This window comes from Centruroides vittatus, unplaced genomic scaffold (assembly GCF_030686945.1).
Source record: "Centruroides vittatus isolate TY-2023 unplaced genomic scaffold, ASM3068694v2 contig_630, whole genome shotgun sequence".
In the NCBI taxonomy this organism is placed as follows: Eukaryota; Metazoa; Arthropoda; class Arachnida; order Scorpiones; family Buthidae; genus Centruroides; species Centruroides vittatus.
The window spans coordinates 1866214-1894040 of record NW_027122387.1 but is presented as its reverse complement, the minus strand read 5'-3'; the positions used below and the strand labels follow the sequence as shown (position 1 = coordinate 1894040).

General features: G+C 28.1%; 1 protein-coding gene across 1 annotated transcript; it reads left to right on the top strand.

Moving 5' to 3' along the window:
- Positions 1 to 73: 73 nt before the first annotated feature.
- LOC136979675 (dual 3',5'-cyclic-AMP and -GMP phosphodiesterase 11A-like) lies at positions 74 to 27827 on the top strand. The gene is made up of 20 exons (XM_067275715.1): positions 74 to 186; positions 20083 to 21043; positions 21110 to 21274; positions 21362 to 21451; positions 21542 to 21685; positions 22060 to 22127; positions 22810 to 22912; positions 22975 to 23050; positions 24319 to 24386; positions 24452 to 24544; positions 24623 to 24673; positions 24748 to 24894; positions 24967 to 25074; positions 25154 to 25263; positions 25339 to 25429; positions 25506 to 25606; positions 25683 to 25824; positions 25898 to 25972; positions 26078 to 26161; positions 26228 to 27827. Exons 2-20 carry the CDS (start codon positions 20234 to 20236, stop codon positions 26384 to 26386), a joined length of 2685 nt encoding a protein of 894 aa, XP_067131816.1. The 5' UTR covers positions 74 to 186; positions 20083 to 20233; the 3' UTR covers positions 26387 to 27827.

Below are 27827 nucleotides of genomic sequence, written 5' to 3'. Positions count from 1 at the left end.
CACAACAAATTTACTCTCAGGAACAGTTGCGTGTGTTTATCATTTGGCAGAGCATGCGCATTATTATGATGACGTCGCAGTGGTTAGCTCAGAAAGAAGTGTGCTTGGTGATCAGATAGCATTCTCGCTATCAGCTTCTCCCTGTTAACAGCAGGAAATCCTTCCTTTATACAGTTGCATAAATGAGTAAGTATGACTTAAAATCTTCAAAATAATTTTTAAAATTTATTAGAATTATTTTCGTATATTTATTTCATAACATTAGATTTTAAAGTATTAAAAACATTAAAATCCCTTTAATATTAGCTTTCCCGTATAGACATTTGTAATGTAAGGAAGAGTGATTTACAGGGGATTTCTTAATGTCAATGAGCATCCTCTTAATCAGTTTCATCTCGAATTACTAAGTTAGTTATTAGTTCAAGTGACGATAATTTATCTTTAATAATTTACTAGTTCATTTGCAACATTAACAATATTAAATTTATTCTAACCATCATATAATGCTAATGGATTGTGAATGCATTTAAATTAGCGAATTGTAACTTTTATTAAATCTCTTATACGTTGATAAAGTAGAATAAGAATTTATCATGATTTTATTTACTAAATTTACTTTATATATATATATAATTAAGAGTGGTAAACGGATAAAATTTTAAGTTAGAAAAAATATTTTTTTAAAACATCACACAGCGTTGAGGAAAGTATAAATATTATAAGAAATTATATTATCTTTAGTAGCATATTGTTAGATGAATTATATCCAATTGACGCTATAAAATTTAATTATGTTGTCAACAGTAATATTGTCATAAATTTAATGTGCGTCGTTCTCGATTATTCGGTTTCTATTACGAAATATAAGTGACATGTGCAACATGGAATTGCGCTAGTTATAAAACCCAAAAAATTAATTAAATTAATAAAAAAAAATATTCCTACAACTTCATTTTAACAATAAAATTCGTAATTTTACGTGTAATAAAAATTGTAATTTATGTTACTTAAGTCTATAAATATTGATTAAATAATAGATTTTTCTAATTAATATGTTGATGAGGATAATCTCCGTTGATCTTCGATAATTGTTTATTATTGTCCATTATTTTATAATTACGCAAAAATTAATTATTAATAAATTCATTTTCTAAGTCTGTAGACTGGTATTTGCTCGAAAAATCACATTCTGTCAAAGTTTATTAACATTAAAGTCTAATTAAGTCGATAATTAAAGCATGTAAGTTCATGCTTAATATATTATTTCAACATTAAGACATTTATGTAGATTTTAAATAAAAATTAATACATTTAATTGAAATTTAAAGTGATTTTTATCAAATACATCCAAAGATTTTCACGTGTTTGGTTAATAATGCTGAAAAAAATAATATTATAAAAGTCGATATTCCTCTCTTATGTATGTCAGTGAACCAGTTATAAGTTATTATATTCTATAAATTTCGTATTTAATTTTTAAATAAAGAAGGATAAAAGGAATTTTTACGCAAACAATAAAATGTTATTCATTTTCATCTGACAGTTAAAATTTTTCCTACCAACAAAATGTAGGTCACATGTACTACGAGAATATAAACTCTCCTAATTCACAAATAATACAAGAATTCTGATATAATTTTTTTTCTTTATATCTAATTTAAAAATGATAATAAATTTAGCTTACCTCTATAAAAAAATTACCATAATAACCGGATATCTAGGCATAAAATGTAGGTCCTACTTTTCTTTTTTTTATATTAAAGTACAGATAATATCATAAGATAAAGTGTTATTGATTTGGGTGGAGAAGTTTTAACAGTAGTTAAAGAAGAAGATTTTTAAAAAATATATGTGTAAATGATATATTATTTACACTATTTAGCCTTTAATTTTAACGGATTAAATTTTATTTTTAGAGAGAAATGTCTGGACACGAAATTAATTTTCTATTTTAAATTACAATTAAAGGAATTAACCACTAAAACAGATAAAATTATGTAGTTTTTTATACATTTAACTGGGCTACAATTTAAACAAATTGTAGACGTATAAATTCCCATAGCCTGGCTGTCTGTTCTTCCTATATCTTTAGAACGGTGTTAACTCAGATGTGGAAAGCTTGGCGGAAGGTGGCCCCGATTAATTATATACGAAATTCCGGGTTAGAACGGAAGTCACGCGATTTCAATCCAAAAAAGTTTCCATTACATAGATGATCCGCATGACTCTATCGCTAACAGGAAAAGTATGATTTACAGGGGCAAGATAGTACTAATTTGAGATGGAGAGCATATATTTTAAATTAAATAAATTATAAATTGCAACCTTGGATTGTGACTCTCATTTTATTCTATTTTAAAATGTATGTTACTGTATATACAGTGTTTCCACACGTGTCGTATGTACTGTACTTTATATATAAGGAATGTGTGTTCAATTTTTCTAAGTAGTTGAAAAAAATTATATTAAATTCAAAATGCCGACAGAAATTAAATTAAAAAAGGGGGAAAATAGAAACTAGAAAATAAATAATATAGAAAATATTTTTAGTTTAATATTGTACTGTAAATTTTTATAGGATTTTTCACAAGATGCTTTGTCATTGAAGATTTATTGATAACTCTACAATTGATACTTTTACAAGTTAAAGAAAAATCTTAAAAATTCTATGTTCAAGGGAAAACTTTGTTGAATTTTAGACAAGTTTAAGCTTGAAAGAACATTGAAGACTTTTACTTCAATACGGTGGAAAGTATTGAGATGACAAATAGACACCTACTTTCTTTGAGATATGATTGATTTAGAATAGAGATTTTTTCCCTTATAAAAATCTTATTTTATAAAAAAAAATTCTACTCGAAATTCTATATTTATATCATAAAATAAAATGTTCTTGATTTCTCTAGTTGATATTCTAGATAGAAATATAAAATATCAACTAAAAAACATAATTTATAATTTGTTTATATTATTTTTTTAAGATTTAACATTTGAAATTCTTTTTCTTACGTCGTTAAAACTAACTGTAATAAAGTTAATTCTATTCTAAAATTTATTAAAAAATTATTTTAAAGTATATTTACTTTATTTTATTTATATCGATCGAATTTCGTTAAGTATTTTAGCGAAGTTTTCTCCAATGTTTATCTTTAAAAAATTCAATCAAGTTGGCCCTAGGGGAAATTTTAAAATCAGAATAAGCTTTATCTTGTTCCTGAAAAGGATAAAAGATTTAAAAATAAGTAAAAAATTTCACAAAAATTTATAATTTGTTTATTTTCTAAATAAATTTATTATAATTTTTAATAGTTTTATTCCATAGATTTCTGTGTATACATACCAGCAAAATGCTTCAGAATTTTCGTTAAAATTGATGATTTTTTTGTGTGTTTAATGCTTATACGTAGAATATTTGTGGATTTTTTAATGAATTTTTGTAATATTCCAATAGGAAATTGTGTGTTTCTGTATATAAATCAACGAAGTGCTTGAAAGTTTTGATTAGAATTAATGTTTTTAATGTCTTCTACAAAGAATTTTGGTGGATTTTTGATGACATTTGAGTAGGAAACTGTATGTTTTTGTGTATCTATCATCAAAATACTTAAAAATTTTATTAAAATTAATGTTTTAATGTCTTACAAAAAGAATATTTCTGGATTTTTGATGAACTTGTATAATATTCCAGTAGAAAATTGTGTTTTTTCGTGTATATATCATCAAAATACTTCAACGATTTGATTCTTTCTTTAATATTTTTAATGCATATACAAAGATTATTTGAAGATATTTTGATGAATTTTCATAATATCCGAATAAAAAATTGCGATTAAGTTAACAAAATCACAAAAAAAAGAATCGATTTAGTACATGTACTATTGATCTATTGGCACAGAAAATTTCTTTTATGCAATTTTTGTAGAAATGAATAAAACATTTCATGATTACAAGTCTAACATCATTATATTTTTTTGGCAAATTTAAGAGGATAATATCTAATACTTTTTATTTTATAATCATATTAAAGTAGTCCCGTGACTGCTCCACGTAATAAACTTTAACATTTATAAATCATCTGGGTCATAATAACGATTGAATTCCTCGATAAACGAACAATTAAAATTCAGATTTAGCATTCGTTATAAGAATATTTTAAAAAAAGAAATTAATTTGAGATTTATATAGGAAATTAATTATATTATTATTAATAGAAGTAACGAGCTTGTTGTAAAATTTATCGGCTTGAAAAATAAGAATGTCGAGAACAGACACACACACACACACACACACACGATTACAGCATCAGATATTCTTGTCATTTACTGTCAAAAACAGAAGTTTATCTGATCCTTGATATCATCCCTGTTACATTGCAATAAGCATCCATTTTCAAAAATTCTCTTTCATTACCGATTTATCAATTCCACTCGATGAAAATATCGAAATTTTCCTCCATTTCGTGGAGAATATCAATTCGTTTTTCACTTATATTGTCTATTATTAATTTGAAAACGACGGTTAAATTTCCTGTGAAACCTTGATGTAGAGCCACCCCCGTAAAGCGTCGAGTGATCTTCCTTTTCTTCGCTAAAATCACAGGACTTTCAAACCTGATTCTTATCGTTACAGATTCCTCGGTTTAGCGCCGAATTCGAATTCGGAGGCGAAAGATCGGTGTCGTTGTATCGAGGTTTGACGCTGTATTAGTGGGTAACAGAGGGCATTCTGATTATTGGAGATTTAAGAGAGTGTGAAAGGTGGATTTTAGAGCTTTTGGGGAAGATATTTTTGAGATAAATTAATAAAATTTGAAATTTTATTCTTGTTTAAGTGTTTAATTTTGAAATTTAATTAAAGAAACTACTCTCTATATATACCGAAATGGAAAAAATAGATAGAAATGTTCATCTTGTTGCAATCTCTAGAGGATCTCTGCACAATCCCTAAGGTGAGGATGGAGACGAAAGGAATCATTTCTGTTTCTTTACGAAAAAAAAGGAGAAAAATATTAAGTTTTACAAGTAAATTCAACGAGAATAAATAAAATAAAACAGTCGATAATTCGAATTAGCGTAAGGATAAATTATAATTATATAAAATATTTAATAAAGAATAAAAATTCTTCTCCACGTTTTACTAAACTAATTTTACATTTTTATTAATTAAATATTGTCAAATTCGTTTCTATTCCCAAGATTTAGCTGAAGTTTAATATAATTATTCGAATTTATTAAATTATTTCTCAAATAATTGTTTTATTGTATTAAACAGGACGTGACAAATCTTATTTACTAGTTTCGTACAGCTAAAACCTCGATATAACGCTCTCCTATATAGTGCCAGAGATCGGATCTTCCTCTTAGATTTTTAACAGGGTTTCTTTGAATTACTTAATTTGCGATTTTACGTTGTAAAGGGGAAATATTATCACCAAATCACGTGACTTTCGAACTTGTGTACAGAACTAATTGTACGAGCTCCTTCAGTTTAGGACTTACTCTTTTAATATCTTTATCGAAAACTTCGATTTAGAGCAACCATTTCCGAACCTCTGAAATTGGCACTAAATCGAGGGTAGCGCTAAATCGAATTTCTCCGAATAGGAATTGTACAGTACGTAATAACAAGATTCGAGTTTGAGACTTTGGAATTCACAGATGCTGAGAAGTTTATAACTATTCTATGGCGCTTTATGAGGACTGCGCTACATAATAGGGCTCTACAACGAGGTTTGACATCTTAAATTACAGTTGACAAAAGATATAAAGTTAAAGTATTTCTTTACGTAACTTACATGCAGTTTGGTGTGTGGAAATCTATACAAAAACCTTAAAACAATTGAATAAAAGCATTTATTTATACAAAACTTCGTTAAATCCGAAATTTTTCTTGAACCTCGATATAGCGCACTTCCATAGAGTGGCAATGAATACTTAATATTGTCTTTGTGAATTACTAAATAAGCAAAGGGCAATGACATCACTAAATCGAGTGACCTTTATTTTTTATATTTGGATGATCTTCAGTACATTCGATTTAATGCCAACTTTGGAAGCGCTATATCGAGGTTTGACTGTATACAAAAATCTCGAGAATTTCTCTACTGTACGAGTGTAGACATCTCCGTTATAACTCTCAAATGGGCAATAACAACTTTGTTTTAATGAGAAGTAAGGATATAAAACGTTTTTTATATTGTTTTGTAGTAGTGTTGCTTGTGTTATAGAATTCGAATGAAGTGTTACACCCGAATAAAAATGAATCCCTTAGAAAAATATTTACATAAAAAGGGAAATAAAAAGATTAATTTGAATAGAAATTGTTTTTAATTTGCTTTATTCAAGCGAATAATTCTCAGAATAATAAAACAATAATTGTATTGTTATTATTCGGTGAATTATTTTTGTTTAAGTTTAAGAAATTAATTTATTTTTATTTTTTTAAAAAAAGATGAAATTTTAATAAATATTTTCAGTAATTTAACGCTATAAGATGTAAAATTTTGTTATAAAAAATCATAAATTTTTTTGGGTAAGATTTTTTTTAAATTTATTAAAAGTTTTAATTAATTTTATGAATATTTACAAGTATAAAATAATTAATTAATAAGTAATATTTCTTGTAAATAAGTAAATCTGAAGTGACATGGATTTTATGATTTAGATATACGGTCGAACCTCTTAATAACGGACACTGTAATGTTTTTTTGGGAACTTTTCTTTTTGAAATGCATCGAAAAGAACCTCCAAACAATGGCCACCTCTAAATGCCGGTCATTTTTTCTGGAATGCATTCAAAATAACCTCTAAACGGCGGCCACTTTTAGGGACATATCTTTGAGAAATGCATTTAAAAAAACCTCCAAACAAGGGCACGTTTAAACGACGATATGTTTTCAAGAAGGTTTCTTACTGAAGTGACCTCTAAACAACGACCACCTCTAAATGCCGACCATTTTTAGGGGGGATTTTATTCAAAAATAACCTCTAAAAACGGACATTTTTAGGAATATTTCTTTAGAAATGCACGTACTCTAAATAACTTCCATTATTTTATGTTCCCGTCAGTGGCCGTCGTTTAGAGGTTTGGCTGCACAGGAATATTCTTTATTATTATTATTTTTTTGTCAATTTTTATTTTTTTTCCGTAGTGTTCGAATAAAGAATTGAATATGATTGAACCAGGTTAAATTGGACGTCAGTAAAAGTAAATTCGTGTACGTCATATTGGAAAAATAATCATTACTTCTTGTTATTGAAAATAAAATAAGAGAAGAAAAAAGTCAACACTTTCTTCCATCATAATTCATAATTTATGAAAACTTTTTTTTATTATTTATTATTCTGAATTATTTCCAAGAATATTTTGTATCGAGTATCGAGTATTAATCAAATTTAAAAAGAAAAAAATTCGCCAGAAATTCTTTTAAATTATTCCTAAACATTCGATTTTTATTGATTTATCTTCAAAATAATAAAAATACGGCCTAACCTGTTAACGACGGCCACTGACTACTGTTATAATCGTATGGACGTCGTTATTTTTTTTCTTAAAAATTATTGCTGTAAAGAGGGGCCGCTTTTTAGAGGTGTCCGCTGTTGAGAGATAGCCGTTATCGGAGGTTCGACAGTTATTTCATTACGTATTTCACGGTAAAAACGTTAAAATTTTTAAAATTTCTTGTTACGTGACGAAAGTTTGTACGAAAATTCGTGAATTATAAGTGTTTTGTGACGTCACAATAAAAATTTAAGCGATGAACAAGGCAATAAATGTTATAAAATTTAATCGAAATTGTAAGCCACATCGAATGAAATGTTACGGAATAAAATTTAGTGTTACGTCTCGTACAATTGACACAGGGGCACGTTTATTGATTACGTCAGTCTCGTGTGATAAATATGCTAATATTAAACAAAACATATAGAATATGTACATTTTAAATTTAATTTTTGAATATTTTTGATCTTCTAAACTCAATTTCAATTGGATAAACGTGCGATGAAGATTCGTGCTACACAATTTTTATTGTAAACGTAATTGCAGTGTCGCTTTCTGGGCCCTATGCTACAACAGGCCCTCCCTTCTTCACCGAATATTAAACGTGCATTATAGCCTTTAATTGCAATTTTAACGTGTTGTCTTGGTTCGAATTCTGTTTAGATTCCTATAGTGTATTACATTGTTCTTCATTACTTTACACCATTGAGTTTATAAACTCCTATAATGGGCCTAATTTTGGGCTGTAATCTCACGTTATCAAGCATCATTAACAGAATACAAGTATAAAATATTAATGTGCAGCTTAATTATGTACGTGTACTAAGTAAAAAATATATTTTCTAGTTAATAAAGTAGGAATTTAAAAATATAGAATAAATTTCTACTCTTAAATTCGTTAAATATTTACTAATTGTGCGTTTTAATTATGAAATATTAATTAATATTTTCAAATTATTGCTTTATAATACGTCGATGAAAGAGGAGGAAGAGAGGAAGAGGAGAAATATTTTTTATTTATGAGATATTTCTCCACAATCTGCTCTTGCTCTTCATCTTTTCACTTTACTTTATGTACAGATATTCCTTTGATCTCTTCATGTATAATAAAACATCTGCAGAATTTCCACACTTTCTTTACAGATTTTATAAAAATATGACCATTTTTACCCATTTGGATGGAGTAGAAAAATATAAATAATTAAAATTTATAGAATTTTCAATAAAAATTTAAGTAAATTAAATGATAGCATGCATTGAAAGCGTTTAAACTTCTATTAAATATAATTAAACCACGGAAGATGTTAATTAAATTTTAAATTGATATGTGCTTTAATTTAATCAATTAATTATTATTTGTTTAAATTGATTTCTAATGTAATTTAATTGATAACTGTGGAATTTTTTTGATTGTTAATTAATTTACTTATTCTTTTCCTGTGAAATAATAAAATAATTAAGACAAATAGCTTTTGAATTATCAATTAAAATACTTTAAAATGAACAGATTTTTTAATAATTTATTTTATTTTATATTTAAATTTATCTTCGATAACCTGTATATGCTGTAAGGAAGACGTGGAGATCTTATCATTTCAGAGGGATTTTAAGAGGTTGCATCTTGTATTGTAAGTTGCATAAGTGTATATATTTAATATAAATTCACAAAATGAAACCTCAAACAACGGCCATCTACCTCCCAACGACGACCACCTGTAAACAAATTCCACCTGTAAACGACGGACACTTTTCAAGATTTTTTTCGGAAAAAGAATTAATACACAATAACCTCCAAACAACGGCCATTTTTACGTTCCCGTCAGTAGCCTCGTTCACTCCCTTGTAAAGTGTAATAACGTAATTGAAATATTTATAAATACAGACAATCGAACCTCTGAACAACGGCCAATAGATGAAACAGTAACAAATGGCCGTTGTTTGAAGGTTATTTTATGCGCGATTCAAAACGAAACGTTCCTAAAGAAATAGCTGCCTTCTACGGGTGGCCGTCGTTGGGAGGTTCAACTATATAAATTTTACAATCTATTTTTTTAAATATTTAATTATAAAACTTTATTAATTGATTAATGAAACGAGTGTTCGGTAACGTAAAGCGATTATAACTTGTTTTTAATTCGTTGCATCTTGAAACTTGATGAAGGTTACGTGAAAAAAATATATTAAAAATTGTTTAAAAAATTACTTTTTGAAGGATTTCATACAGAAAAATTGCATTATTTTTTGAAAAATTTTGTAAAAAACTCAATAAAACTGTGTCAAAGAAGATAATTAAAGCATAAATCATAAGCAATTGTATCAAATTTGACCTTGAAACTTTAAACGTAATTCGAAAGTTTTAGTATAAATAACGAAGAGAATTTTTCAAAATTATTATAAATTTTCCTAATAAATTATACAAATAAGAATTTTACAGTTAATTATTAAATTAACAACGCTGATTCTTAAGGTAATAGACTCTATATTAAATAATATACAAGAGTTTAATCCCGGAAGCTATAGAACAAATGCATTAATGGCTTGAACAAACGTTACTTACACATATTTAATTAAAGAATTTCCTATTATTTTGTAGGCAGGACACTGCTTAGTTATATTCATTACGTTGCTATACAGTTAACATTAAATTGTGTATACTGTAAACTTGAATATTTTCGCTTTCTAACCGAATAAAATGAAATTTTTATGCTAAATTTTGCTTGATCTATCGCAAAATTCGTTAAAATAGGGCACAGAAAAGCGTGGGAAGTGGAAGAAAAATTGGAAAAATACTCTAAATAGATAAATTATTCCAGTAAATCACGTTAAAAATAACAATAACTCATACAAATATAGAACAAATACTTAAATATTAATCATTTCTTTCTCAATTAAAAAATAAAACCTGATACATTATTCTGTTTATGCTAGTTTATTTTCGCTTCTATTGATGAATAAATCAGGAAGAATAGATAAACAATATGGCGTGTGTGTGTAGAATAAATAATAACTGTAGTTTATTGTTGATAATGAAGATAAATTCTTTTTAACAATTTCTATCGAAAATAATGCAAATTTTAAAGAAGAAATATTGAAAATATACAAAAGTTATTATAAATAAATTTTTTATTTGTTGGCCAAAACTTTGATTGATTTTACCTGATCAATACACTATAATTTCCCTGTGTATTAGTGTTATTTTCTACCAATCCCATCGATTTTTGTCTGTATCGTTTTTCCATATCATGAAATTGATAGGTTCTTAATAAAAATAATCTTCTTCATCCATTAATGTGTTTTTTTTTTCCTTCTATCCCTTTCGAAGTATACTAGAACCTATTGTATCCTCTTACTTTTCTAGTGTTATATAACAGAGAAAAAGTACGGTTATCTTCCTAAAATTTTTACACTTTTTTTACTCGGAGGTCCTTGAAACGGTGAGGAATGCAAACACTGGTCAGAGTTGTTTTTCCTGTGTATGGTATGTCTACGGTGGCACGATATTTCTCGCTCACTTTGAAGCTTAATAACTCCTGTTCTTTTTGTCGAAAATCTCTGATGTTTTGCAGGTTTATTCATGTGTTATGACGAATTGTATTTCCAAATTTTTAGGAAAATCAAACCGTTGGTTCGGGAGATATGGCTTATTCCTTTAATATGACAGGTTTAAAGTGACGAGTGCACTATATCGAGGTTCAACAAAAATTGTAGATTACAGTATGCATATAAGTTGCGTAAAGAAGTATTTATTTTTATAACTTTATACCTTTTTATCGATCTTAATTTATATCTTAATACACCGTCAAATCTCGCTATATATAGCGTAGCCCTCATAAAGCGCCAAAGAATAGTTATGAACGCCTCAGCAGCATGTGTGAATTTCAAATTCTATAACTGGGATCTTGGAATTATGTAGAATTCCGGCTTCAATTACCTTAATTTAGCGCGTTACACTCGATTTAGTGCCAATTTCAGAGGCTGAGAAATGGTGGCTCTAAATCGAAGTTCGATTTAGATATTGGAAAAGTAAGTTTATTAATTAAAAGAAAAAAAAAGTTCATCTCATCATGGACGTTTTTATGCTGTTATTTGTTTATTTATAGAAGGGCGTTATACATATACATTGGTATATAGGAGGGCGCTATATCGAGGTTTGGATGTTTGCACATGAATGTGTTTGTGTAGGTGTGTAGGTAGGTATAAAGCTAGATGTGTATGTAGGTAGCTGCGTAGGTAAGTGTGTTAGAGAGGAACGTTCCTCCCTAATACACAATCCTCAATAACAAATAACCTCTAAACAACGACCATTTTCAGAAATAGGTGTATAGCTAGGTGTGTATGTATAGGTAGACGTGTATAAAGGTGTGTAAGTAACTGTGTGTGTATTAAATAAGACAATTTAACTAACAGCCAGAGAAAATTATGTATTTATTCACTCTTTAATAAAAATATAATTGAGTAATCATATAACAAGATTAGTTTGTATTCATAAATGCAGTATGAACAAGCAAAACCTAAATAATTTTCCCAGAAATTATTATTATTATTCACCTTTAATGTTAATCAATAATTTATTTTTAAATAAAATTAAATCATAAATTAAAATTTTCAACACAAAATGACTTATAAATAAATGAGAACGGAGTTTAATCAACTGTTTCATAGTTTTAAAAACACGTGATTTAATTACGTTTAATTTATGAAAAATTGTAAAAGATTTTTATTCTATTTATTTAAATAAATAAATAAATAAATCTAGATTATATTTATTTTAAACTGAATTATTTTGCGTATTTATTAATGAATACAAATTATCCAGCAAATAACGAGCAATTTCATTTCTCATATTCTCTCCTGTGTCCGTCCTTCAGAGGTTCAGAATCATCGTATTTAATTTTAATAAATTAATATAAAAATCAGTTTAATTTATAAGAGATATTACACGTAAAATAACGATTTTTCATCTGTTAATGTGTGTCCTGTAACCTTGATTGCCTTATTCTCTGAACCTCATTTCTCAGTTAGTTTCTGGAAGATCGTAACCTAGCAACCAGAATTGTGCATTCGATTTCGTAACAATGCCTTCGGGTGTTACGTAAAACAAGGGCAAAAATCGTTTCAAAAAGAGCCAACAATTGCTTCACCTATTATTAATTATCTCCTGTTATTAAAAGCAATATTTTAATATATATAGATCTTCACAATCAATTGTTGTCATTTTTTTCAGATTTTGTTTTCTGATAAAAATCTCGTAAAATTATTATTTATTATTAAATTAATGTTCTATCATTAATTATATTATATAAAATACATTTAACAATTGACAATTAACAATTGCCTACAAACACTATCGATCTTGATGAAAAAATAGTGGAAACGTCACTGAATAAATTTGTTTTTGCATATAAATTGTTTTTTGTAGTTGGAAGTCTTCAATTTTTATACAGTAGAACCTCAATTTAGCGCCATTATTTGTGTCTAAAACTGGCATTAAATCAAGCGTGGCTTTAAATTGAAGTGCCTTAAACGATAAATACAAGCTGGCAAAGGATCTTACACGACTTTTTCGGCACTCCAACAAAAGAGGAACCGGGAAAGCTTTATTTTTGTAGATAAAGAATAAGATTTTAGGAAGTATAAAATGAAAATATTCCTTTAATACGAAGCTTGTACGAATAAAATTTTCATTTAGTCTGACCCGCTCTATCTCCCCTCCCTCTTGACTTATAATCACCAAAATTTACTAGTATCAATGGCCCGTATATAGAAGTATTCTCGCCAAAATTCAAAATTTTTGATCCATGGAGTCTCGAGATATAATGCAAAATACAGGAAAACACACATCCATTTTTGGAATGAGAGAAAACCTCAAAACGTTATGACCGGGAAGTAGTTACATATAATAATACAAGTATTCTCGATTTAACGTTAATGAGGGAGATCCGATGACTAAGGCGCTATATCGAGGTTTGATGTACACAAACGTAAATCTTGATGCATAATAATAACAACGCTAGATTAGCGGATCAATAATGGCTGTACGTTTGTCGATACTAATTAAGTTATTTAAATAATTCTTTGATATAACGTAACATTCATTAATTTTAATGAAATACCCGATCAATATCAAATTTTATTTATTTTATTTTATTTTTTTTGGCTCGACTTGATCCAACTTTAAATTTTTATTTATTAAAGACGTTTCTTGCTTTTTATAATGACAAACAATTGGATTAAAATTATGCTTGTTTCGTAATTAAAAATAGACATACAAATAAAAAACTTATGGTTAAATTAATTCTATTATTATCAAAAATAAAAGAACGTTAATCTGTACTAAAAATAGCAATGTTTTTTCGAAGAAATAATGCCTGAAAAGTTTAAATTTTTAAGAAAAATACAGTGAAACCTCTGAACAAAGGGACATAAAGAACGTCCGTCGTTTGGAGGTTATTCTGCATACAAAAAGTAACGTTCCTGGAAGAAATGGTCGCTGTTTAGTTGGGAGGTGGCCGTTATTGCAGGTTCGACTGTATTTTTCACCCATTATTATAATTATTTGATAGTTTTACTCCACTGTATCTTCTGTTCGGATCAAATATTTTTATAAAACAATGAGGTTTACACATACATGATTCGGTAATAATGACCTTTGTCTATTAGTAATGTGCATTGTCTGAAGATCTGATTCTGACTAATCATTAGCGCTGTACGAGGGTAGCGTTATATCGAGGTTTGGCTATGCATTTATTATATACAACTATTAATTTCTCTTCATTTATTCATTGAAAGTATACATCTCGAGTAGCGACTATTAAAATGATGAATAACCAAAGACTAATTGACAAAGCATCATTAATAATGGATGTGAGTTGGTTTAACAATTAAAAAAATAATAATGATAATTTTCTAGCTTAATTTATTTGTTTAAATTTAAATAAAATTAATTAAAACTTCCAGTAAAGTATGAGTGTTTCTTATCGAAAATAGGAAATTCATTCGTTTATTTATAATTTCTATATTATTCAAAGGTAATATATTTAATTCAAATCGTCGTTAATTAATTTAATTGTTCTTCGATTAGGTTTGTTCTATCGATTCTCGTGGGAAAAGAGGGAAATTGAGACAAATTAACCTTATGTATACCTCATATCAAATTTGCTTAATGACATAAATAACATCATTGATGAATATGACCTTTTATTTAACTTTCAATTATCTTTTCTGATAAAAAAAAAGAATGCAGAAGCTCAAAATGTCAAATATTCGTTCGTATTTATCTTAAAATTGATGAAAAATAAGCAATTTTTAAAGATAATTTGATGTAAATTAGTGTAAAAGCATGATTATAATTACAGGGTGTAGCCACTCTACAGATAATTGCGGTTCCTATCATTTAGGGCTTTGCATTTTATTCAGCCTCATAGGAATTTCCAAATGATATTTTATCTAATTTATATAAGTCAATGTCAATATATTTCCACAGACAGGAAATTCTATAGCCACTTTTATTAATTATAATTTACTCCGTAATGGAAGCTTAAATATATCTGATGAAATATAAAATCGTTTAAGTGTAAAATTACACAAAATTTCTCTATGTATAGAGTTTGTATATATTCACTATGCAGTATTGTAACTAATTCGACTATGTCAATAATGTATATAAACTTGGGCAAATATAGGAATGAATCATTTTAAACGGGTTGACATACAAAATTAATATTGCTAGAATCTGACTAGCGTAATCATTTATTTGTTAAATGAATGTAATGTAAAACGTCAAACAGAAACATCCTTAATCAGCAAAATTACTGAAGTATGTGTTACTTCTGTTATAAAGTTAGTGTAGAATTGATTTAGTTAACAATAAATAATAATATTATACAGGTATAAGCCTTTTCTACTCCTTCTTATCCCCTTCTGTTCAGTATCCTACTGGGATCTTCCTTCTTATCCTCTTTGTTCTTGACCCCTGAGAGGATCTATACCCTAATAATAACCTAAATAACTATCCAGTAATTGGGATGCAATTCGAACATCCAGATTCTCGTAAAAATTCCTTTTTTTGGCAGATAGCCCACCTGTTGCCTTGCCGTGTATCATAAAACTGACCTAATTTGCTCAAAGTGACAGGTACGAGCAACAATTTCCTTAGTAATCTGGCCGTCTATCAACTACTTAGCGATGTTTTCTTCTTATCTGCATATTAGAGAAATCAATTCTGATGAAAGATTTCTAATATGCAGGGTTTTTTTTAATACTTTTGAGGCCCGGGCCCATGGAATTATACAGATATTAAAGAAAAATCTTAGTAAGGTGAGGCCCCAAACGTGGCCGAGTGTGATGCTTTTCTGAACCAAGTGTGAAGTTGTTAAATTCAAATGCTCCTTCGTGTTTATTGTATAAAAATTTAAAATAACCTCCTTTTTGTTTTAAATTTATTCTATTTTAAAACGTAATTAATTAATTAAGATTAATTATTTAATTTGGAATTTAAACTAAAAATTAATTAATTATTTCACGGGATAATGAAAACTTAATTTTCTGTTAAATTTTGTCAAATTAAGAAGTAATTTTTTCGATTTTTAAAAAGGATTTAAATAAATTAAATGAGTTAAAAACAATTAAAAACAACTTTTGTTTTATAAATCATATTTGCTTGGTGATTTTAATCTAAAATTATGCGTCTTAAAAATAATTATTAAATAGAAATATCAACAATTATTAAGCTCAATCCCAATTATTTTTGGACACGGGACCTTGAAACATCAAAAAATGTAAAAAATTCGGGTTTCTTTTTCCTGTATGTATGGGTGTTAATGGGTGAGTTCGGGTGGCACGATTTCGTTCACCCATTTTAAAGCTTAATAACTTCTGTGCCCTTTGTCGAAAATTTCTAAAATTTTGCGGGTAGGTTTGTGTATTAGACGGACTGGTGGTGTTAAATTTTTGTGATTATAGGTCGAGGGGGTGAGGAGATACAGAGGTTCAAACGTCATATCTTTAACGGACTTTTTTTATATGAGAAACGAATATTCTGTCATCCAATGAAGGTTTATTTTTATATCTGAAAGTAAAAGGAAACTATTTACAGAAATTTGTAATTCTCGATGAAAAAATTATTTTTACGAAGTAAATACTAATGCATATTTCATTGATTTGCAAGGATAAATTTAATTCAGAATGCATATTTTTTATAAATTTATTAAAGAAATTCTAACTTGATATTTAAAAAAAATATGTTCTTCAAAAGAAATTGAGAATGTAGAAGTAAATTTATTAAATTTCTTTGCATAAGTTTATATAGATATTGAAATTTATTCAAAATTTTAATATAAATGATTATGCCAGCTTATACTATGCGATCGGATTTAATTCTCGAGATTTATTTAAATATTATAAAATATTTTTAAAGTTTAATACTTAAAATAACACAATAAAAATTTCTAGTTAATATGTATTCATGTCATACAGCGGAACCTATATATAAACGGCGGCCATTTTAAAAATGAGTATAACATAACCTCTAAACAACGGCCACGTTTGATGTTCGCATCATTGACCCTTGTACACAGGTTTGCTGTATTAAAACGAATAATTTTAATAGTATTTTTAGAGTTTTTGTCTTTATAAAAGGATAAAACTTCTTAAATAACACTTTGAAAGTGAAGAAAGACCACGGCTATTTTTTATGTTTCCATCCGTGGTCGTTGTTTACAGGTTTGACAGGAATTTTGTACTGTAAATCTCTTTACGATTAAAAAAAAAATCCAGCAACGTTCTTTTTCAATAATAAATTGCTTATTCTAAGCTAAATTATAATAAAGTATTTAGTAAATAAAATAATCAATAATTGTCATACGTGAATATGAAAATATTCAAGTGACATTTTGTGTTCTCTAAATATATTATTTACAGTAAAATTGAATTAAAATTACATGAATTTATTTAATATTTTTCCTCCTCTTTTAATAAAGTAAAACATGTAAATTGATTATATTTAAATAAGTTTAGAAATATTATTTAATTACAATGTTGATTGTATTAACTCCATCGTTTTTCCTATGTAATTTTCCATTAACTTATTCACATGATGATGGGATTTGCAATTAGATAATACTTGAAAAGACAATGCCATATATTTATATTAATTACGAGTGATTTAACTACAAGAAGAGACTTTTATAAAATAATTATAGATGAATCTAATTAAAGGAAAATAAAACGAAAAATGTTACCTTTATAGCACAGATTCCTTTATATTGCCTTAAAGTAGACTCACTTATTTCCGCTTCTTGACGAGAAAAGTAAATTTACTTCTTTATAAGAACTCTTTCTTAATTAAAACGTGTATTTTTTTATCGTTTCGATTTTAATCAAAGTTCCTCTTTTTTAGAAATTGAGAGATAAACTTGTATTATATAAGCCCGTTTGGTTGTGCCTAAACAACAGGTTGGTCAGTTGGTTTTCTTGGTTTTATTTACGTGTCTAATACCTAAAGAGGCCCCATTTCCTATAGAAAGAATACCTAATCAAGAGTTTGCTTTCCATAGAAAGTGCACTTAAACAGGGCCAATTTTTCATAAAAAGAACACCTAAACACGGACAATATCCCAAAAAACCCACTCCTTCTTGGCACGTGTTGCGTATCCCATCAAAACCAAACCTGTATAAGCTAACATTGCAAACCTAACCTAAAATTATTTCATGTTTTGAAAGATTTATATACACGTAATGCCTTCTTTAATAAACTCGAAAACTTACCTTTATCAGTTCGTCCATATCTATAAATACTCTACCTTCTCTTAATAACGTCCATGTGTCAACAGTATATAATATCTAGTCTTTTTTATTTCGATATAAAAGAATTTGCTCCGTGTAATTGTCTATGGGTGGTTATGACGTCAAGACATCATATGAGGTCTTCCTCACTCAAACTCCGACAACATTGTAGATACAGAGACGTGTGCTTTGTGTTATAAAAATGAAAACTTCTCTATATAATAAAGGTATCGTATTTTTATTTATGCTTTTATATATAAATGTAAATTACAAAATTGCATTTTATTCATGAAAAATGCAAGAAAAATATTCGTTTTATTCAAAACTATTTTTATTTATGTCCAGTGAAACCTGTCTAACCTGTCTAAAGAATAAAATACAATGAAACCCGTGTAAACCGAAATCGCACTGTACTGAATATTCTTCTGCTTTGGCAGGTTTCCGTTTTGAACAGGTTTTACTGTATATTCATTAACAGTAATACTCATAATAAGAATAATTTTGTTCACTTTTGCTATAGTCTTTAAATGACATCAATTTAATTCGTCTAAAAACATTTTTAGGCAATGCAAAATATTAGAAAACTTGAAATATTTTTTATGTAGACACATTTTAGTATTAAATATCAATTTTTTTTCTAGTTTTATGCGTAAACAACATTCCAAAATTGCGGTTTATATAACGCTGCGCTATGACATAAATCTGTCAATGTAACCCAAGAGTGCAATATCCAATATGAGTTTATTGAATTTTCTCTCCATAAAGCTTCTAAGTTCATAGTAAATTAAGCTATTATAATAATTACTCTTCAGTAAAATTTACTTACGTATGCAAAATGAATGGTTTATTATGAAAAATAAATTCGTGTTTCCACCTAATCATTTTCGCTTCTATGTAACAGAAACTCCACAATTATGATAATTGCTTTTAAATATTTAATTGTGATGAAAGGTACGAATAATTTATTAAATTTACAGAAAATTTCGTTAAAATATTAAACGTATAGTAAGTGTGTGAGAGAGAGAGAGAGAGAATGTTAAACTCTCGAACAACGAAAACATTTAAAAAATGGCCGTTATTTGCAGGTTATTTTGATGTATTTTTATCCAAATAAAGCGTGGTCGTTGTTTACAGGTTGGAGATTCCAATGTATTTAGAATTTCACCTTTATCTCCTCACTTCTATTTGGAATAGGATTCATCTTAAAAATTACTCTATATTAACGCGATTTTATATATTAAAAACAAGCAGAAATTATTGTAAATTAATTAAATTTACAATAATTTAATATACAATTAAAATATATGCTCTCCACCTCAAATTAGTAGTGTCTTCCCCTGTAAATCATACTTTTCCTGATAACAACACAGTCGTACCGTTCATCTATGTAACTCCATTCTGGGGAAAACTTTGAATTGAAATTACGTGACGTCCGGTCTAGACCGGAAGTTTGTATATAGTTAATCGAGGCCTCCTGCCGTAACCTGTCCATACCTGTTCTCCACTTTCAACTATCTAACATAATTCTCGAGATTAAGGAAGGACAGACAAACCGACCGATGATATTGGGAATTTATAGGTCTACAGTTCATAAAATTGAAACCCAATTAACCGTGTAAAAACCTATGTAACGTGTTACTTTAATGCAACAACCTGTTGTACATTTCCCTTCTAATAAGATTAATTAAATTCAAAATAATAATTTGATCGATTTTATTACTCAATTAATTAGTGAAAGCCGCGACAATTTCTTGTATTTATTTATTTATTTTATTATTAATATTATTTTTATTTTTACAGCTTCATTAAAATGGATTAAAGAAAAACTTCTCGACGTTTACATTTTTCGAGATGCTTCATTAGCATCTGTTTAGTTTGATTTGTTTTTCTTCAAATTGGAGATGTAGCAACGAGTTTAAAAGGGAAAAAATCGAAATAAATAAAAATAAAAATGACTAATTTAAGTCTGTCAGAGGTGGAGGATTGGCTGGATGCTAATCCAGAAAGCGTGGCCGATTATTTTATACGTAAAGCAGACATTGATCTGATTAATCGCTGGTTAATGGCACACGGTTTCTTAACAATCAGAGATTACGTCAGTTCAAGAAGAGGTTCGACAACTCTCAATAACAGCGAGGAAGATTCGCCAGTTGAGAAGAATTCTGGGTACTTCAGCGATGGAGGCGATGCAGCCAACAAGAGGAACAGCTCGAAGAAAGCTCTAAGGCAAGACTTTGCCAGATCGAAAGCCAGGACTGTTTTTAAGAGAAACGAACCTCTCAGTCAAAGTGCTGATACGCATACAAGAAGGAATAGCCTGAAGGATATGAGGAAATTTTTATCACTTCCCTCTCGATCGATTCATATATTAAATCTACTGATCGAATCTAAAATCCGTCTACCACGGCTACCGTCGAGATGCATGGAATCAAAACGCGAATTAAGAGACACCAACGAAAGGCAATTTTTTCTAGAAATCGTTGAGGAAATCGCTCACGACTTAGACGTTAAGAGCCTGAGTCAGAAGATTATTGTTAATTTATGCGTGTTGCTGGATTCGGATAGGGCATCGCTGTTTTTAGTCGAAGGACCCAAATCTCATCAGTGTTTGGTTTCGAAAGTATTCGATGTCCATTGCGGTACCAGTCTGTTGCTGCCGAGTGTCACCGACGATAGCGAAATTAAAGTACCGTGGGGGAAAGGAATTATCGGATACGTCGCAGAAACGGGGGAAACTGTTAACTTGATTGAGGCCTCCGAGGTAAGTTCGGATTTAACGACACTTTTGCTAGATTTTTAACTTAAAATTTTGTACCCGTTGCACTAGGATCCAAGATACGACGACGAAGTGGATAGAATTCGTGGATATTCCACAAATACTTTATTATGTATGCCCATTAGAAATGCTGATGATGAAATAATCGCGGTTGCACAAGTCATTAATAAGTCACCCATGTCTGGATGCAATAGGTTTGTAGAGGAAGACGAAAAGGTAAACCGCCCGTTTATCGAGTAAATTTAAACAAAACTTCCGTCTTTCTTGGATTTAAGTGCATGTGAATTGATTTATTTCTTTTAGCTTTTCCAAACGTATCTACAATTCTGCGGAATTGCATTGACTAATGCGCAAATATTCGATTTATCTAGGAAAGAGTACGAAAGAAATAGAGTAAGTAAATAAAATAAATTGTTAAATAAATCAATTTGTTTTTAAGTAAAATTTTTTATAATAAAATAAAATATAAAATAATATTTTTAGTCTTTATTAGAAGTGGTACACGATTTATTTGAAGAGCAAACGTCTTTAGAAAAAGTTATATTGAAAATTATGCAAAGGGCGCAAAAGTTATTAAAATGTGAAAGGGCAGCTGTACTTTTATTAAGAGAAGATACAGACGATGATGTAAGTTAATATCCTGTAATAAATCATCGTCAAAAAATTAAATATTATATTAAATTTTTTTAAATGTATTAAGTAGAACCTTCTTAAAGCATGGAGATAACTTCAGTTAATTAGAACATGACGTTTAATTGCATCATTAGCATTTAAAATAAAGAATTCTTGAAGTAGTAATGATGAATCTGTTGTAATCAATAGGTTTTTTTTAATCTTCCTGCTTGTAGCTGCATTGACAGAACATTAATTAGAAATTTTTTCCTTTCAGAACCTCTTTCAATAATTTTTTAATGAAGTAAATTTAACAAAACATAAATATATTTATTGTTTTAACTTTGCTAAATATAATTTATAAAATTTTAATAATATTTATTATTTAGATTGTCAAATTTTCAAGAACTTTTGATTTGACTTCTCCTTCACAAGGCAATCACGTTACAAATTTTGGGTAAGTTATTAATAACAAATGCGAATTTTATGAGAAGATAATTATCTTCTCATAAAATTCACAAGTAGAAAAAGCACAAAGATCTTCACAATCGTCCTTCTAACACTACAGGATCAACGTTATACCGCGAGGTTACCTTTATTTTGAGGCTGTTCTCCGCTTCAATATGCAAAACTTGTCTACAAAAACTGCCATTTTTAGGCAATTTTAGACAATTTTTGCACATTTCGATGGCGAAGAGGCTGAAAATAAAGGTGACTTCGCGGTATAAAGTTCTTGCTGTAGTGTTACAGGTGAAGACTTTTGTATCTCTTCTAGACGTGAATTTTAAATAGATTTATCTTTCAGGTTCATTTTTAATAATTTATCTATTAAATATTAAAAATTTCTTTTGGGTAAATGCAATTTCTTAGTATAAACGATCGATAATAAATGGATTTCTGATAAACATTTTAAGGATATGACATAAACGTTGAGACTTAATTATAGATATTTCGGAAGTAATATATTTATATACGTCGATATTTGCTCGTCTCTTCCAATTTCCGATTATATTGATGCATTTTAATGAGTAGAAGATTAATACGGGATCTTACACTCAATTGATTATTAATTCAGAACTTAGTTCAAACCAGTTTATATAAGTAAATGTGTATACGGTAATTATATATTCTTCATCAAGATCCAAAAGATGGCCAGAGTTGCAGACATCATCTGGACTTTTAAAAATTGCCGAACGTGTAGCTTTGTCGGGGGAAGTACTGAACTTAACAGATCCACCCGAAGTAAGTCGATTGATTTATAGTTAATTTAATGAAACTGTTTTATTAATATTAGTATTTTAAAGGTACAACAAACTGCGGGAAGACATATTAGTTCGCTATTATGCATGCCAATTAGAAACAGAGAAAATAAAATAATAGGTAAGGTAGAAAAATTCGTATTTTTATGTAGATAAGTAAGTAATATAATTGATTTCCGTAGGATAGAACCTAATTTAAGGCCCTAGATTTAAAGTTCTAGATCGTAATTTAAGATAGAATCTATTTAAATTGCATAAAATTTAATTTAAATAGAAAAATAATTACTTTAAGAGGAAGAAGAAGCACGTATTTGCATTCAAAATATATCAAATTATATTATGTTTGTATTTGAAATTTTTAGTCGAATTTAGTGGAGTTTATAAGCGATCAAGTTTGTGAAAATTCATACGAGATATTGTAACATTCTTTTAGATTTACTTCAAAAATACCTCTCAGAGGAGAGTAATATCAGAATACTTCTTACTACTTTTGTTTTATTTCTTAAGATAATAAAATTCTTTGTTTTGAAAAAATTTTAAACTCAAATAGAATTTTACCTCTTATTCTATAAAAAACAGAAGGGCTTTTTCTACTCTGATCGGTTCGAATCGAAGCATCTTTCGATCAAAAATGTCGAAAATGATTTTATACGTTCGATTTCTATTCTATTTCACTCTTACAACAGGGATTTGTGCCGTCTACATTCAATTTTTAAGCGCTTTTGAAAAAAAATCGATTACTATTTTCTGTTTGTAAGTCTGTCAGTCAGTATGTACTTTACTTTTGTATTTATTTTGGCTATAAAATTCAAATTTTTTGAATATTTTTGATTGGTTACGACTACATTCGATCGATAGACCACACGAATACGTTTCTTCATCGTTTTGATTGGAATTATTTAAATTTTTCCCTCATATTGATCACATTTAATTTGTACTGCACGTTCGCTTTATAAACGCAAATGTCATAATTACTAATTAAATTATATTTATTACAACGAAACATAATGACAACAATTAAATTTGATTTGTTTATTCAACTTGATTTACATGAAAATCGATAAAAATATTTTTTGTATTATATATACTTTTGTATAGTTATATATTATTGATAACTTTATATACTTTCTTAATATATTTAAATTATTTTATTCTCTTATAATACATATTACAATATGGTATGTACATATATTTATTTTTAATTTAAATTGATTGAGACTGACGGCTATTGGTTGAAGATGCGTTTGTCTTAACGGTTATTGGTTGGAGATGTGTTTGTCTTAACGGTTATTGGTTGAAGATGTGTTTGTCTTAACGGTTATTGGTTGAAATTTGAACTTCTTGTCAACGATTAACGATGATTGCTTCAAAATTACATTGTGTTTGCAGGTGTATCAACAATTATCAACAGATCAGATGGAATGCCTTTTGACGATTACGATGAACAATTATTTGAGGTAAAATTAAAATTATTAATTTTATTATTTTACGTGTATATATACTATACCTAATTCCTTTTCAGGCTTTCACGATATTCTGTGGTTTGGGTATCAACAATACACTTATGTACAGCGAACTGGATAGAGCTATGGCGAGGCAAAAAGTAGCATTCGAGGTAAAATATATAATATACGTGTTAAAATTGATAATATAATTAGAGATTTTTACATTTTAATTTACGATTTATTCTCAGGTGATTTCATATCATGCTACAGCTTGTCAAGACGATGTGAATAAAATTTTGGTAATCAAAATCAATTAAATACATATTTTTAATTTATTTTTATAAATTTTATATAAAAATACTTTATTTTAAAGGCTGCAACGATACCAGAAATGGAAGAATTAAATTTGAACAGTTTAAAATTCGATGACTTTTCTTTAAATTCTGAACAAATGATTTTAGCATCTATACGAATTTTCTCAGAATTAGGATTAATTTCTAGGTTTAATATAGATTATGAGGTAAAACACTATATTATCTACGCATTGAACAAACTTTTATAGGTGTAACTTATATATTTACATATGTTTTAGGCGTTGTGTATGTTTTTATGTACCGTGAGAAAGAACTATCGAAACTTGCCATATCATAATTGGCGTCACGCTTTCAATGTATGCCAAGTTATGTTTGCAATATTTACTGTGAGTATAAAGATAATTATATTTAAGTAAATCTACATTAATTACAAGAAAAATAAATTAAAATATATCTATTTGACAGAAATGCAATCTCAAAACTATTTTCTCTGATTTTGAAATGTTGGGAATGATTGTAGGATGTCTTTGCCACGATCTGGATCATAGGGGTACAAACAATTCTTTCCAGGAAAAGTATGTGATAATATGAATTAAAACTTATATTTTTGTAAAATTATACTTTACAAAATATATTTTTATTCCGTTCAGGAGTGGCTCAGCTTTAGCATTATTATATGGTAATAAAGGAACTATGGAGCATCATCATTTTAATCACGCTGTCATGATATTAACTAGCCAGGTGAAGATAATTTTCGAAATTTAAAAACATTTTTATAATTTCATATATTTTTAAAAATATACGTATATTTTTTCAGAACAAAAATATATTTTCTTCTTTATCATCCGAAAAATATAGCATTGTTATGAATATATTAAAACAAGCCATTTTAGCAACCGATTTATCAACTTATTTTCAGTGAGTAAATGTATAAATATAAGCGAATTATTTAATTATGCTTATAACAGTTCTAGTGATAATTCTTCTTGAACAGGTCCAGAACTAAATTCTTTTCTCTGGTTGATAATTCTGAGTTTGATTGGTCCGATGAGGATCATAGAGCACTCGTAAGAAACATGTTAATGACTGCATGCGATTTAGCTGCTAGTACGAAACCCTGGCAAGTCCAGTACAAGGTAAATGTAATGTATTAAGTATGAAAGAAGTTTTTGTATCCAAAAATAACTTTATTTTATGTCCATTTTTAAGATAGCCGAACTTGTTACGAGCGAGTTTTTTGATCAAGGAGATAAAGAGAAGATGCAGCTGAAAATACAACCACAGGTAAGATATAAAATAAATTTCTTTCAACGTATAAAAATCTAGTAAATTATAAAGTATAGTTTCTTACACGAGCAGAAATAAATAATACATAATTTAAATTATTAGGCATTAATGGATCGTGAAAAGAAGCACGAACTTCCTCAACTGCAATATCGTTGGATAGACACAATATGTTTACCATTATACAGGGTAATTACTCTTTAAATTTTATTATCGTCCGTATGTTTTTGATACGATTTTATGTATTTTTCTCAGGCATTATCTAAAATTAATCCAAGATTTATGGAAATGGTGGATGGCGCAGTTGCCAATAGAGAAATGTGGGCAGCTATAGCGGCACAGAATATCTCAGAATCTAGACCGAAATTAACAAATGGGACTTCTGAGGTGTACATAAAAGAGACAGGTGTATGACAAAGATGGTCGTCTCCGTACCTCAGTTGGTGTTGTTTTATGTAAATAGCTGAGGAATATACGGGACTACGAGGAAGAAGAAAAATAAAATTGCCAGTAAGCCTATGCGTGCCTTGCATGATGCAAGAAGAAGACATTTCAAAGCAATGAGTATTCCTAGTAATAAATATTATACGAAAAGAATGTTCTATATTAATACATTATATCTAATCAAATATTGTAATTAATTCTTTTACTAATAATGCTACCAAGCGTTTTACTACTGCGCTATTTTAAACAACAGAATAAGACCTTTTTTCCATATTATCTAGAATTATAATACGCCCAATGCATCATTAACGACAATGAATACGCTATATAACGCATAATATAGGCTGTTTTATATATCTTATACCTAAATAAGCGGTATATACGCCTATATATTTAAATAGTTAACCATAAAAGTCCTGTAAATAAATAGAGGAAAAAGAAATTGATTTTAATTTTTTCAGATAATTACAATCGCAGCAATGACATTTATCTCATGCTTTTTGTATACCCCACGCTAATACATTATTTACATGTTGCATAAATCTTATGTAAATATTCTGCCAAAAGTCTTGTGAAGGTGATGCAACAGTAAAGTATAAAACAGCACAAGATGGAGAAGTTTTGTATTAAAAAATAATATATATATATATATCCTTTAAAATATTTTTAAAAATAACTCTTCGATATTTAAATATTCTAAAAATAATTACTGTAAAATTGTTATTTAATCTACAAGAATAACCGAAATGCTTAATATTTTGGAAAATATTTTATTTAATAAATTTATTTTTTAGAAAAATTACCAAAAAAAATAATACAAAGCAATACTTAATTAGCACAATTTGTAAAAAAGAAATTATATTTAAAATTAATGTATTTTGTAAAACTAGCAAAAAAGGATAAAAATGCAAGAAATGGTTAAGATCGCGAGCATATTTTGAAGTGTATAAAGGGACCAGCGTAGAAAAAAAAACACAATTTATAAAGGCTTGTAAGTTAATAATTAGCAAGGAAAAAATGTATTAATTAATTGCATAAATTTTAAAATAAATTATAATTTAAAAAATTTGTTTTCAAAACTTTTCACATTGATTGGAAGCTTTCGTGTTTTTACGCTCATTATCGAAGTTAAGCGTTAAATAGAAGTTAGATGACTACTTTTACGACGAAACGTCCTTATCACTTTTCCTTCTACTTCGATTTTCTACTTAATTTATTGATTTTATAATATATTTTCCATTTGGGTATGCAAACAATTGCAAACTAATGTGTTAAGTCTATTAAAATTTCCAACTTGCACACTAACGTCTTGTCTTTACTCATTTAAAAAAGGAAAAAAAAACATTACGAATTTATTCATTTGTGTAAGAAAGAAAAAATTGATAATAAAATAATCGTCTTGATTATACAA